This window comes from Semicossyphus pulcher, unplaced genomic scaffold (assembly GCF_022749685.1).
Source record: "Semicossyphus pulcher isolate SPU_LCO1_2020_fin unplaced genomic scaffold, fSemPul1.0.p SCAF_9, whole genome shotgun sequence".
Lineage (NCBI taxonomy): Eukaryota > Metazoa > Chordata > Actinopteri > Labriformes > Labridae > Semicossyphus > Semicossyphus pulcher.
The window spans coordinates 20,592,814-20,608,553 of record NW_027211770.1 but is presented as its reverse complement, the minus strand read 5'-3'; the positions used below and the strand labels follow the sequence as shown (position 1 = coordinate 20,608,553).

At 43.5% G+C, this 15,740-nt stretch overlaps 1 protein-coding gene across 1 annotated transcript; it reads left to right on the top strand.

The window, feature by feature from the left end:
- Positions 1 to 4,426: 4,426 nt before the first annotated feature.
- Positions 4,427 to 14,031, top strand: cacng6b (calcium channel, voltage-dependent, gamma subunit 6b). The gene is made up of 5 exons (XM_069656721.1): positions 4,427 to 4,444; positions 6,698 to 7,393; positions 10,424 to 10,498; positions 12,443 to 12,580; positions 12,674 to 14,031. Exons 2-5 carry the CDS (start codon positions 7,030 to 7,032, stop codon positions 12,892 to 12,894), a joined length of 798 nt encoding a protein of 265 aa, XP_069512822.1. The 5' UTR covers positions 4,427 to 4,444; positions 6,698 to 7,029; the 3' UTR covers positions 12,895 to 14,031.
- Positions 14,032 to 15,740: the final 1,709 nt, after the last annotated feature.

The following is a 15,740-nucleotide window of genomic DNA, read 5'->3' as shown; positions in this document are numbered from 1 at the left end:
AACCGAATTTACATGAAGTCTTTCTATTTTTATGCCTCCTCAGTCGTGCACGCCCACCTCTCTGCAGCACAGTGGGGTTTTTTTTTTCCTCCAGCCAGTGATGTCATCCACAGTTAATTATGGAGACGGAGTAGACTGGAGCCACGTCCAGTCACTTTCATTCAGTTGATGGCATAATTTATCCTGAGCTGTAGTTAATTGTAATGTCCAAACGATGGAGCTATTTCACAGTCCCAGAAATCTGATTTTTATGTAATATGACTTTTATATAGTACTCGCATATGTGAAAGCAACAGATACAATTCAAATCTCCTTAGGGTCCAAGTGGTGTAAGAAAAAGGACTTTGAGGTTATCCGTGGTTGTGTTTGATTAACGTAGAAAGGTGACTTAAAGCAATCACAATCCATACATGAAAGAACTCTTATGGTGGCCATTGTCCAAAATGTGTCCTTTATTTTTACTATGTAGTACGACAGATAAGATACACATTAGATTATACTAGCAGCTTTAATACTAAAAATTAATATAAGAGCATATATATATGTACATGGGGGCTGCACTTTCTTATTTTGTAAATGTGTACATCCATACACACACACACACACACACACACATATACATATATATGTATACACACATGTACATAACCAATACTATATAAGAAATTAAAAGGGACTAGAAGCATAAATGTTAAGAAAATATTAAGTAATATCTATATTTATAGTTATAGTACAGTATGATATACAAGATATAATACAGTAGAATAGGATATATTATAATATAAATAGATAACATCAAACAAAACAGCCTAATAGATAACAGTAAATATAGACACATTCAAGTTTTCAATTCACAACATGTTTTTTGCATCACAACCTACCTTGCTTTTCACCTCTAAACATCAATCAGACCATTTCAGGGCTTATTTACATCTAATTTACAGATGCACATCTTCTGAACAGTCGACAGTCGTCACTATGACTAATTCTGTGTGGTACATTTATCCGTCTCTTCCTTGATTTGGGAGCAGCATCTTCGCTTACTTTGTCAAAATACACACAGAATCAGATCAATTGTATTTATCTGGCCGTTCCCTTTATATTCCAGTCAGTCCACATGAGCACACAGTCTTGGTCAGCAGCCATAAATGCTACAAACTGTGTGTCCACCTGGGATTTATCCAACAGGGAGCGCCTGTAAAACAGTAACAGAAAAGCAACAAATCTCTGACATGAAATGATGTCCTGTGTCAGCTCTCTGCTGCCCGTCTCCATCTGCATCGCTGCACCCCGCTGCACAAACCCCCCGCAGCAGGGCCACACTGATGCAGCACTCTCCACCCTGTCGTTCCCCGAGGGCGCAGATAAAACAGCAGCTCTGCCGGGCTGCTGAGGCCGAGTCCAGCAGAGGAAACATGTAAAACTGACCCTGCCTCTCCTACAGGCTGCCTAACATGAGACCTATTAAATGTTATTACAGCAGCCCTGCGAAGGCCTCATGCTGCAGTGTAGATTGTAAATACATTATCTCCCTCTAGTGGTGGATGTAAAGCTCCTCTTATGGTCATTGTCATTCTGGGCAGTGCCTCCCCATTGATCCTCATTCAGAGAGATAGACACTGCAGCAGTGGCAGGATGGATGCAGCACTCTGTGCACCTATAGCAGTTTGTCGTCAGTGTGTTTGAGGTAAAAGAGTGTAAACTGCTTTTGGAAAAAGAGCTTTGAAGAAGCAGAATCTGAAGGTGATATGACCATTACATGTATTAATATGTTAAAGGGGATAGTAGCCATGACACAGACAAACTGCCCATGCAAGAAGGTTAACCTTTAACCTTTATTTAACCTAGTTTGTCCCATTGAGATGAGAGATCTCTTTCACCGCAGCAACACATAGTTTCAACAATAAGCAAGCAAACACACGTGTGAAGGTAAATATGTTGCAAAGTGTGAGAACTCGTAGAAGCGTTCAGTAGTGTAGCATAGCATCATCAAATCAAATGTAGCATCATTTATTTATTAACCTTTTTATTTATTTATAACAGAGATTAGTTTTTAATTGTGCAACAGAGCACTTAATTTTAAATCTGGATATACTCATTTTAAACGTTGTTTTGCTAAACTCTGATTAGAACTAATCTTTTAGATTAAATTAATCCTTGTTGGTGCAACCCAACCTAAAAGAAGTATACAGGACAAATGACCGGTCACCTTTGCAGCTATGAGTAACTACCAACTACAACACAGTGTTTAGCAGCTAAATGACCGACAAACCTGTACTGAAACAAGAGCAGTTGTAAATGCTGAGTGTTTGTTGCAGAGGAGGGCTGAAGATTTGAGATGAGGCTAGCGTATGAAGCTTTTTCGTCCTGGGCAATACGGGAAAATCACTTTATATGGCTCTCAAGCTAAATGCTGTATATTCACACAGTGGGCGCCTTTGCCAAATGTGCATTTAGAGGGAATAACTGACTACTTACCTAAAACAATGTTTGTTTTTTTCTGTGACTCCAAATTTATTTCATGCAGTCGCTGCAGAAAACCTGAAAACATTGTTTCAACATGCTCAACTTGCAGACCCATATAGCCTAAACACTATTAATTTAGATGCAAGCTAATTCACCCAATCTATTCAGCAGAGCTTCTAAAGGTGCTAACTCTAATGACTTTATCCGTCCTTTTTCTCAGTCTTTAAAACATTTAGCAAATCCTGTGTGTCTGAAAATAAGTCTCTCAACACTTTAATACCTCCCAAGTCTGTGTGCAGCTCTCTGCCCCAACACTGTTCCTTTCTGCTGAAGAGGTTAATCTTTTAAATGACGAAATGTTTTCCTAAAACAGCCGGGCAATGGAGTTTATAACAAACATTACGTAGGCAGAAGTAAACTGCAAAATTGTTAGGGACTATTTTTAGCTGCGGATTTGACGCGCTTTGGACAAAAGTCAGAAGAATGTGCTTGTGGGATCAACTAATAATAAACTGCAGTGAACAAGTTGTGCCTCACTGATGTGTTTTAATACCTGACACAGATAATTGAACAATTCATTTCCAGATTTTTGCTTTAACGTGAAAATACTCAGTTAACAGGAAGACAATTTCCAAGTAAGATGCAGCTGCAGCTGTAAGTGTGGTCAGTGTGCATGCATGGCTGCCTCCATGAGCGTACACATGTGCACTTCAGTGAGCTCAAGCATAAATCTGCACTGCTGACGGGGCCACTTGAGTGATGAGGAGACAAGATTGTTCACATCAGCATACTGTAGATTATTGATGACCTCGTACGGTGTGCGGACACTTTCTATCAAGCTCGTATGATGGAGGAGCGGAGACAGGCTGCGTAATTAAAGAATAGACACATTAAAATAGATAGCTGTGCTTCATTTTAATCAATTTATCAGGGCTGTCATGTGCCCAATATGTTTCTTTATCCATGAGTAGGTCCATCTGCAGACTGCACTGTGGCTTTTCAACAATATATCTTAAATGTAACAGGGCCTGACTGTTTTTGACATTGTAGGTAATTTCCTGTCACAGCCTACAGCCTGGTTCGTCCTTTTCTCTGATTCTCTCCTCATGTGTCCCCGACTCACTCTCACTTTACCCCTCCTCCCACTGGTGCCCCCTGTTTCCCTCTCCCCTTCCCTCTCACCATGCCCTCCCTGAGCTCTCTCTCTCTCTCTCTCTCTCTGCCACGTATGTAACCTAAACTGTGCAGGAGCCGAGGAGCAGAGGGCCGGGCCACGAGGAAAGCTTTCCACAAGACCCGGCTGAGTCTCTGAAATCTCTCCGGACCCTGTGCAGTGAGGAATGAAATGGGGGCTGCACTTTCTTATTTTTTCAGCCCGTGCATCTGCCTCCAACATTAATGTTCATTCACCTTTTCATCCCTCTTTTAGTCGCCCGTCTTTTTCCATATGTGTCCCCTCTCTGCTGCCCCGTGTCTCTGTGTCAGATCTCACTTTCCTCACAGTATCTTATGTTCCTGCAGCGCTATCCTGGTCCCTCACTTATAAACACAGGCTCCTCCTTCCTCCTCACTTAATGTCATTAACAGGTGGCTGTCTAAAATAGACACACACACACACACACAAGCACACACACTCAAACAGCAACAGACATGTTTTTAATCATGCTGTCAGGGCTGTGGTCATGTGTTCGGACCACCCTGCAGCACTCATTGATCCAAGATTCAAACGTGTGTGAGTACGAACAGGGTGAGATTGTGCAGCTGAAGTCTGGGGTGAAAACACATAAAATCATAAACAGTGTGAACCAACCAGGCTGCAGCCCCCTCCCTTGTTACACTCACTTTCCATAACCCTTATGTACCTCCCTCCCTCCCCTCCCCCCCCCCCACCCCTCTCTCTAACTCTCCCATCAGCGCTCTCCCCCTCTATTAAGTTTCAAGAGCCTCTAACTCCTGAACTGAACAACACACCAAACAGGTCAGATTTATTCCTCTTTTCACTAAAGTGCATTAGCTGCTTGTTGCTTTCTTATATGCCAACATGTCACTCACAGTGTGCGTGGTTCTCTGCTGTGAAAAGAGCTCCTCGTTTTCACAACATAAAAAGCTCCCGTGTGTCAAAGCTTGTGGTCTGCTCAGCTGCTACAGAACGTGCACAGACGCTTTGGTTGCATTATGAACCTTGAATCCACAATGAAGGCTTTAGACTGATTAGTATAATAATGTAGAACAAAATGAGCATATGTCCTGGCATGTTTTGATCCTGCGATCACACTGTGGTTTATATGAATGTAATGTGATCTAGGTTTGTAATTATACGACCAATAACACGTCTATCAGCAGCCGCAGCCTTGATATGCTTTATCACAGGTAATAAGGGAGGAGTATTCTAATGCATGGCTGCTGTTACAAAAGTTGGCATCATTAGAGACTCTTATTTTTTTACAAGAAGATTTTAAGTGAAGATTAGGCAATACATTTTTATTCATTTTTGAGTCTTACAGCTGTTCTGGAGCTACCGTATCACATGATCTTCCTCAGCAAATAAGGTTCATTGTTCAGATACAGTTTTTCAAGCTCACCTGGTGTCATTACAGGTTAGTGATGTGTAATAATGCTTATTTCTCTGAACGTTATTTACAACTATTTTGCTAATAACTTCTGGATTATTGTGAGGTTTCATTTAGTCAATCATGCTGCTCGCTGCAACAATCCGTAATCTAAATTATCTGGAGAAAGAAGGGGCGCAGGTTTAGCTCAGCACAGAGCAGGCGCCCCATGTACAGAGGCAAAGTCCTCAACACAGCGGCCGCAGTTCAACCACTGCACGGCCCCTTGGTGCATGTCAACCCCGCTCTCTCCTCCCCACATTTCACGCTTCACTGTCCTTTCGAATGAAGCTAAGAGGCAAAAAAAAAAATTATCTGAAAAAAATCTTGTTCATTCAAATGATTGTATCGCCTACATGCCTCCCTCTTACCTGTGCAAACTCTGCTCATGCACTAGGCTGAAGTCTTCCACAAGCCAAAGCTAGCAAGCTAGTTGCACAAGAATTCTCCTGGATTTGTCCTGCACTGTTAGCCGTGTGTTAGAGGGGAGTGGCTTTAAAATGTCTATTTACCTTTAAAATCAAGCTTATACTCTTGCTGACATTTTCCAAAGTTGCCAACCGTACCTGTGAGTCATCAAGTGTCATGCCTCCTCAGAAAATCAGTCCAAGAATCCAGACAACAAAAACTCGTCACATTACAGGATCTGGAACCAATATATTGATTATCAAAATAATTGAAGGTTATTCTTGGGACTATCTAACCATCAACTCAAATAGTGTCTTTTTTGTGTATGTAAGTGCTTTACCATGGGCACAGTTTATATCACTCAGAATTTACATACTCCGAAACTCTATATGAAAATTTAAATCCTGCGTTCTCCTTGTCTTTATATTCTATAAAATATTGTACACAAAGCTCCTGCTGTTGGTGGCTTCATGTGGTGCGTTGCCTATATATAAAACCTCTGATGCGGTCAGCGCAAAGCTCCGAATTAAGTGATCCACCAACTGCTGCAGCTCTCTTCCTAACGGTCCGGGCCTGCAGCCTCCACTGCGTGACCTGTTGGACCGTACGGCAGAGTTAATTACTGCAACCCCCCCCCCACACACACACACACCCTCCTGTCTGTCTGTGAGAGGGTCCAGACATGAATTATCACCTCTCCTGCACTCTGAACGCGGCACCGAAAGGCCCCTCGCACACACAAAACGCATGCTCGCTTAAAAACACAGCCATGGCTGCAGATTCAGAATGTTTGCTGGTGCACGTAATGCATTATGGGAGGTATTTGTGGCATCGCATCATCCCCTCGGATCAAAGTGGATCTGTGTTAAAGCCAGAGATAGTGTACCTGCTCCAGAAGAGCTCTCTTGTCGACTCCCCTGGGAGAACAGAGAGTGGGTGGTCCGGTCTGGCGCTGGTGGTGTTAGCTCTCACCTTGACCCCCTACCCACCGACTCCACCGGCTCATCCACCCCGACTGTTCAAGGGAAGCAAAATCTGACTTTCAGGGAAGGACCATATGGCTAATCTATTGTTGGCTGAGAGATCGTCATATGGCTTCTAGGGCCGGGATAACTGTAGATGCTGATAAAGCTGTTAGAAGTTAAACATTACGCTGGTGATGAAAGGATGTGCTGGCTGCTTTTTCATCTTTGTATTTCACGTCTCTTTCACAGGACTGGAGGGAAAACAGACGCCGGCTCTCCTGGTCCTCGCCTCCATGTCCTCCTATTTTATAATTCCCTTTATTTATCTGCCTCCTACTTCATTTTAGCTCTTTTCATAACTCTTTTTGTCTAATTCCATTGTTCTGCCCACTTTTTGGGACTCTTTTTCTCAAATTGCCCATCCATCACAGCACATCTGACAGCTGTGTCTCCTGTTTTTTTACTGTGCACCCTCTCCACTTCTCCCCAAATCCCCTCCATCTTTTCATCTATCATTTGCCCCTCTAATCTATAACCAAAGTGCACCCTCTCTTCCTCCACGGGCCTGGCCGGTTGAGAGCATGTGGTCCAACTTCTTTGTCCAGCAGGATGAGGACGGCCGCATTGGGGTGGCCGGGGCGGGACAAGCCGGCGGTTTGGGTGGGATGAAAGGAGGACGAGGACAGAGGAGAGTCCACAAGATGAGCGACAGCCAGGAGGGGAAGATCAAGCTGGCCTTCTTTGTGGCCATCATCGGCGTGACCCTGACGGTGCTGGGCATGGGGACAGAGTTTTGGGTGGAGATGGCCCAACCGAAGAACTTCAGCGGCAACCAGACCTGCCAGATGGCCCATTACGGCCTGTGGAAGGGCTGCATCCGCACCCTGTGGGTGGCCGACATAGACCCAGAGAGGACGAGCTGCGGCCCTGTGGAACTACCTGGAGGTGAGACATCTCTGTTGTGTGTCTGTCTGTCTGGGAGGTGAGCATGTGAGCTTTCTGGAGGTCACGTGTCTGCCTCTGTGTAAAAGGAATTTCCCCGTCATGCATGCTCCCTTCAGGCTGCAGAACAAGCTGTAGAATTAAATGAGTTAATAAAAAAGATGTTTTTAAGAGGTTGCAAGTTGTTGACACCACTAAGGCAAACGCTTGTACACCACAATTTCTCTTTGCCGTCACCACTGATGTGAAAACAGAGGGAGCAGGCAGAACTAACATGATGAATCCCCTCTGGGAATATGCAAACATCTGTAGGTCTTTTATCCAAGCTCACGAGGGACTGTGGAAAGCTATACTAACACTATTTGCAAAATAAAATTAATTCCACTTATCTCCAGATATTTGAACGCCACATTTATAATTTCTGATCCACATTTAAAAGTCAATTTTTCCTGCATTTATGTACATCCTGTGTAATCTTGGAAAGGGATAAAGAGAGGAGAGCTGTGTGTGTGAGGCTGCCTGCATACATATGTATCTAGGTCATCCTACAGATAATGTGCAAATTGAATCATTAAAGAAATACGATGCTGTGAAGCGGAGCACGTGCAGGACCACAGTAAAGCTGCTCTCACTTTTCATGCTATTGTATCAGAACACAGCAGCATGCAGGTCCTGCACATGTAGCATCGTACTATATAATCTTTGTCAAATGAAGCCTTAATGTCCAGGTTTTTCCTTGAGTTGGTAACTAATCATGTCCTCTTGTAAACACAGTACAGACAGGCGGTAAGGCCACAGGTGTAGTGTGTTGATGAACTTCGATGTTTAGAGTAGGGAGGCATAATGATATCGACATGTTGTCGGTATCTCTGAAGATAATGGCTTGAAAATGACATGCAGGAAACGGCAGATATTTCATTTTTTGCTGATAAAACAACATTTTAATTCTGCCTAAAAGCTCGATGATTCCCTAAAAAAGCTTGACGTAATGCTACGACAATAACTCGGCACAAATGTGTGCGCGCACTGCCTGTGCAAAGTTGTCAACAATATACAAATAAAGACTAAAAAGTCACAGAAACTCGAGCCCATGAATAGAAGTTAAACAACTTTCACAAATCTTAACTAGCGAACAGTTAGCTCGTCATTTTACCGGACTTAACAACATCAAACACTCGTGGCCAAAGCCAACGCTAACAGGGTGTAACATAAACATCTGTGCAACACTAACTCACATATTCATGGACGCACACACGTTAAAAAGAGTCCGTTGCCGGTCACTGGTGTCTCTGTAGTTGGCGGAGTAAACAAGTCCGGGCGTGTCTCCCTCACTGTGTTTCGGGGGGATGCTGCATTCAGGTGCGCTCAGAAACGTGAGTGATCAGACACGTGACCTTTTGTACCTTCCATCAAGCGTAAAGAAGGGTGCAAGATGTCTGCTTTATGGCAGTTTTTGGCCACTACAATATGAGTAAGCATGATATCAGTTCCACTACAGGGGAGACTTCATGTTCTCTGCAATTAGGTGGGAAAAAAACGTGTCTATTATATCGGCAAAAAGGGTTGGAAATTATCAGCATATCGGATATTGGCAAAAATCCAATACTGTCCATCCTTAGTTTAGAGTTGTGACAGCTCCTTTCTAAAAGTGTTGTATTCATCTTGACCATGGTTAGAGTCTTCAGAGAGCATCAATTATCTGCACAATGACCTATTTCTGTCTGAGAAGTGAGTTGGAGAGGTGTTGGAAGTAGGAAAATAGAGATAGGCAAGAGGGAGTTCCTCCAGGAATCTCAGGGAATCACTTGAGACACAGTAAAACCTCCTCCAGCAGATACATACATACAAAGATTCAAATACATTGTTTTTCTATCCGAGCGTCCAGGACTCATTCATCTTCCTGTCACAGCAGATATAAATCTGTGCCTCAGAGATGGTTCTGTTGGTGTGTGAGTGTGCTTCTGACAATCTTCCCCACTCGTCCTCACACTGCTGGCCCACGCCGCCTGTCGCAGATGGCCGTGGGCTCGTCATGTTTGGAGCAAAACAACTGTTTTCGCCATCTCTGCGTCTCTGTTTTCACATCCCTGTTTACTCGCCTCTGGCTCCCGTCCCGAGCAACAAACGCTGCCCGTGCCTGTCATCTCAAGACCAGCTATCCATCTTCTCTGCCTGCTGGAGAGGAACATGACGGCTCAATATTTATAACCTCAGCGGGGGCAGCTGACTGTGATGGTGTTAAAAACAATCAGGAGGCTGATAAATGACGTGTCGGCTCCAATAAGGCAAAATGTTTGCAAATACACAAATCTGTGTGAGAGATAAACGTGAGATTGTGTCGTGAGTGTGCGAGCATGTGGTCATCTTGGAGCACAGAATATTCAGTGGGTGAAAGTCATCACTATGCGCCTGTGAAGCCAAGTGGAATCTGACTACTTCACAGTTTTTGTCTAAATATAGAGAGGGGGGGGGGACAGACAGGGACCGAGGGAGAGAGTGTGTCTAATGCAGTATTAACCAAGCCCTCTGTGCTTCCTCCCCCTTTTGACATCTCCTGCTCCCCTCACCTCCTTCTCCATCTGTGTCTCTCTTCCCCTTCACTCTCCACCCCTCCATCTGCCCCCGACTTACTCTCCTTTTCTCCATCCATCCATATTTCCTGCATCCTCCTTCATCATCCACTCTTCCTCTTCTTCGTCTCCGTTTCCATCCTCCATCTGCCCCTTCTCCCCTCTGCCATCCACCCTTACTGTTTTACTGTCTCTCACCCTCTCCGGCAGCACCATATGTGCTGTGTTGGGCAGTGTGTGTGTGTGTGTGTGTGTGTGTGTGTCTTTGGGTATTCCAGCTAATGCTCAACACTTGGATATAAATAGGAATGATGCCTGGAAGGACAGGGTGCATAGATGCATAGGAGGCACATAGCAGAAGACCGGCAGCTATCCATAGGAGTGTGTGTTTCTGTGTGTGTGTGTGTGTGTGTGTGTGTGTGTGTGTGTGTGTGTCTTATCTCTTCTTTTTCTTTACCCACAGAATCCAACTGCACCTACTTCAAATTCTTCACCTCTGGGGAGAATGCAGTCATATTCAAGAAGACGACAAACAAAAGTGAGATATTACACCTCCCCCTGCTACACACACACACACACACACACACACAAACAGTCACACTGCAGCTACTATCAATATAGATGTTCAGTGTTTCGCTTAGAGGACCGTGCTGCTGCGGCTGGTTTTTGCATGTTTCAGCCCATTAACTTCTGCTGCCACCCTTTCTCTACAGTAAATCATAAGTTATCAGAGTGATGAATGTGTTTACTTCGCTGTCCAGGCAGCCGCAGGTTTCAAAGCAGTCTAAAGTTCAGCTGGATGAGACTTTAACTCACATCACAGTTAGCATAAAGGCAACGCTGTCTTTGGTTAAAGTTTTGAACTGTGAATAATAAGATAACTATCTTGATGCATTCAAGGAAGGTCAGACATTTTATCTGTAAGAGAGCTGTGGGGATGATTTGCTACCAGAAGACATTCACTTAGTATAGTAAAGGTATGTGCTCTTTAGCTATGCTAGCAGTGTAGCAGTGTGGCTAGCATGAGATTAGCTATGTGTCTTAGGATTAGGGAAAAACCACTGGCCCAATTTTCACTAAACTTGGGAGAAGGCACAAACCAAGGAGGAAGCCATTCAATTTCTGACTATGAGAGCCCTTCTAGTTAGCTAACGTTATCATGCTAACATGCTAAACTAAGGGCCTGTGTCTGATAATGCTGTTTTTGGCTGGCAGTGCCTATTTTATATGCAAAGTCAAGTTCAGTGTTTTCAGCGCTCAGCGTCCTCGGCGCAAAAAGCCTCACAGCTCACAGCGCTCTCAGTTGAAATTAGTTCAGCTTTTGGAACACCGCCGCGCTCGTCAATGTCACTTTTCCTTCACTGATCAATCAAAGTCAAGAAGTGGCAGGACTTTAGATATCAACTTTGTCAACAACAATGTTGGAGGAGAAGCTAATCTTTTTGTTTTTTTGAGGGTAATATTTCCAGGTCTAGCGCTGCTGCTAATGCCAGGACACGATTCCTTTCCATGTTTTCTTTATATTTCCTTAAATATAACAATTATTAAGCATACCGAGCAATTTAAAACAGACTTAACGGTCACCGCCAAGGGAAGCGAAAGTGCTGCCAGACAACTTTTGTAACCTAGCAACAGTTAGCGCAGATGAGAAGCGCTCTGAAACGAGGTCATGGGCGCTGCCAGCGCAAAAAAACGCTGTAAGCGGACATGATGTACATGCTAAGCACTATAACTGCTATACTTCTATTAGTTTTCTCATGTTGAGCATGTTAGCGTGTGTGTGTTTACAGACTCACCAAGCTGCTAGCAAGACTCTTGTCCTCCAGGTTTGTTTGTCTGAAAGAGTTTGATGTTTGTCAGGTAGCTCATAGATGATGATATTCCACCTGACACAGAAAAGAAAGGTATGCCTGGTTCATTAAAAAATCTGATGGACCCACAATCAAACACCAACGGCTGCAGCGTGAGGGAAGCTGCATAAAAGAGTGCTGGACTAAAATAAGACAGCTGATAGTCTTTTTATGTCGACTGGGTTGTTATTTATCTCACCTCCCTTTTTGGCGCCTTTTCCCTCTCAATAATGAAACCCATTGTGAAAGCCTCTTTCAGTTGTATTCTAATTAATAAAATAATGATGATTATTTCTGTGTGATGGAGAGTCAAAAACACAAAGCTGGCACTGAGTGTTGTGAATGTTGGACGGCTTTTTGGGTTGCACCTGTTCAGATTTACAGAGCCAATAAAACCTGTTTCAAACTGAGCCAGTGTGTGGAGTGACACAGTTATACTGTGTTTGAATTGTCACTCAGTAACAGAGTATAATCAGCTATAAACCAGCAGAATCAAACTGTGTGAGGATGTACAGTGTTTGATTTTACAATGCAACCACTCAAACAAAAACTCTTCTGTACATGTCTCACCATTTAAAGAATCATTTTCACTCTTTTATCCCTTTTGTTTCTTTTTCTGCTTTCTTTCACAGATCTGAATCTAGCAGCAGCCATCTTGGCCCTTTTGAGTCTGACCATGATGGTGATGGGCTCCATCTGCATCGCCATGTCGCTCAGCAAAGGAGTGCCCTTCTTTCTCAAACCGGCCTCCTTCTGCTTCATCCTGTCAGGTGGGAATTCACTATGCTGTGTTAGAAAAACATGACATAACAGGGTGGATTACTTGCTCCTCCGACCATTGACTTTCCTCTCCCACTGTGCAGGTGTACTGGTCCTGTTCTCCGTGCTGGTTTTCCACCAGTCCGTGCTGGCCCTGCTGTCCAGCGATCACTCCGTACCTCTCCACCACGAGCTGTCCTGGTCCGTGGCCTGCGTGGGCTCAGCAGGAGGAATACTAATCCTCGGAGGTTGCCTCTTCATCCTCCTCTCTCTTCCTTTCAGCCCCTGGCAGAAATGCTTGCCAGACAAGAACAGCGCCACCTAGCATTTGAGAGCTAAAACACACATTTAGTATTCTTAATGTCTCGTTTGAGAGGAAGTGGAGCAGCCCGTATCCTGAGGGCTGTGACTTCACTTGCTCTTGGCATTCAAGTTGTCAGAGAAGTCAAACTACGTCTTAAGAGAAGTCAGGAACACATTAGTAAGGCCTCCCGGATTAGGCTGTGCAAAAAAAATGTTTTTTATATTTAAAAAAAAAAATAGATTAAAGGAGGAACAGGGACACATTTTTAGTTCTGTGTTGTGTTTACTTAAAAATGTGTCATAAATTGGCTTTCGGCCTGCTGTACAGTCACACACAAATCTAGTCCATCTGCTATCACTAGGAGATACATTTTAAAATCGCCAGATACTTTTGTATTTTAAACGTTTTCATGGTTTGTAGCTGGTTTTGTATGGAAGACCATTTTTGCCAAGAAACTATAGGAAAAAAAATAAAAAGTTGGCAACACGTCCAAATTAAATGACAAAATCTTGTGTTTGTCCATGCCCTATTGAACAACAGTTGGACGAGTTTTCTGATCATCATGTCAGAGTTACAATAATTACAATAAATAAATTAACACATGGTTAATGTTCGGGAATGATGAGGTCATGCTTAAAGAAAATCTGTCTGTTTGAAACAGGGAGTGAAAAGCCATCTCCTATGTCTACCATGTCTGCTCTTCACTCAGGGAGCTCTTTAAATACATCAACTGACCTCAGGTTATTATAGGACTTTATTAGATGGACATAAATATGTTGTTTTGGCACACTTACTAAAATGACTGATGCTGTCGTTCTTCAGTGAGGCGAAGAAATTAAATCAAAATAATGAGATTTAAAGTCAAGAAATCATTTTGGATGCCATGATTTTTTTTCTTTTTCATGGAAACATTTTCATTTCTTTTTCTTTTTGGCAGAAATGGACTTCCATAGTTAAAGCTGCAAAAACCAACCAGAATATATCACCTCATCATATTTTCTGATAAAGCAAATAATCAGTATGTTGGACGTCCAGATCGCATCACTTACCATATCTGTAACATGTGGCCTTATGAATGAAATCAATGAGAAACTTTATTATGTAGCTGATAAAGAAGAAGCTTTAGTTTTCATTATTTATTACTTACTGTGTTTGTGTGTGTGTGTGTGTGTGTGTTTTACAACCATTGTGTGACTTCAGTGCACAAGATGAATGTATGTTGAATGAATTCAAGTGTGAGGAAAAAAAAAACATTTTGTATATCAGAGAATCGTGTGGACTCACTTTGCGAGCTCAACTTTGTACATAAACTGAGTGAATGAGTTTATATTTGATGAAAGCTCTCTGTTTGTTTGTAGCATTGTCTCCACTCACTTTACTTGCAATCTGTCTGCAGTAAATAGACTTTGTCTTTGTCATCGGAAAGACTATTTTACAAATGAAAGTCTCATTTCCACCCGTATGAATGTTCAGTATGTGTCGCCTGTTTTGCTTTTCATTAAAGGGATTTGACATAAGATAACTGTCTCCCTCTTGTTTGCTGACATGACACCCAGCCTGCTCTCTTGACATTCACCCATTTTCATCCCTTCACAGTGTGACTCCTAACCCCTCTGCCAAACACCCACCCCCACCCCTGAACCCGCCTCTCTAAAATTAGAGCCGAGCTCATCGTAATGCGTTTCACTGCAGAGAACCTTATCCTTGAATTTCAACTATGTACCCCAGCAGCCCATCCTCATACCTCTGTGCACTCTCCTCTCCTTCTCCACCCCTGACCTCACTGCGTCACTGTCCCCGCTGTCTCCAGGGGGGCCTGAAGTCACCGCCCCACCCTGCACACACACACACACACACACACACACACACACACACACACACACACACACAGAACCTGCCAACTGCCCGATCAGATCACAGACGGCCCAATATCTACTCTAACACCCAGTGAGTGGCAGCCAGACAGTCACTTACACTCACATGACCACCTGTATGCACGCACGCACACACACACACACACACACACACACACGCTTGTATCTCCCAGTGGGCAGAAACTGAATCCACATGACACACTATCCTGCTTGTATATATAGCTGTTAATACTTCTACTGAGACTGTGAGGCGAGTTGTGTACGACACTTACAGCATGTTTGTGAGAGGAAATCAAAGAATCCTTCATATAAGCCGCAAGACGGGAAAAAGCTCAACTTTTATTATAAAAGTATTTCCAAAATATGACCCTTCCTAAATTGTATTTCTAAAAACTCCAAACTCTAATGGCTTGTGTAGTCGTCGCTCATCGCTAAAACACCGTCTGTAGACTGACGGAGGTATGATAATAGCGGGGTAAGGAGCTTCCGAGTGCTAATCCTCAGGGTCCAGGAGCACTGTGAGGAATCTCAGGCTCCTTGTCAGGGATGTGACACTGTTTCCCTCTGCCATAACACATCACAAGTATCATCTCTTTCCTCTGAAGGGACTCCTCCAGCTCGATCCTCACTGGAAGTATTCCCACTTCGCTCCCTCATCACACTAATGGCACAAAACCTCCCCAGTGGGCCTGAAGGGACCAGAGAGCAAGAGAGAGAGAGACCAGTGTTTTATAATTGTAATGCAAAAACATGCAGGAGGTCCCAGATGGTCCCATCAGATCAGAACAAAAAAAAAAAAGGTAGGACGTTGGTGACAGGATTAAGTTTCAGTTGGTTTCCTCACCATCCTATTCGCAGAGATACCTCCCATCTGGCTCTGCACATATATTTGCAAACATTAAGAGCCTCAGGTCTGACAGCGAAGGTCGGAGTCTCTTTAGGATCACAGCACGCCAAAGATGAGCTGAGGGACCTTGAGCTTGAGGAACTTTT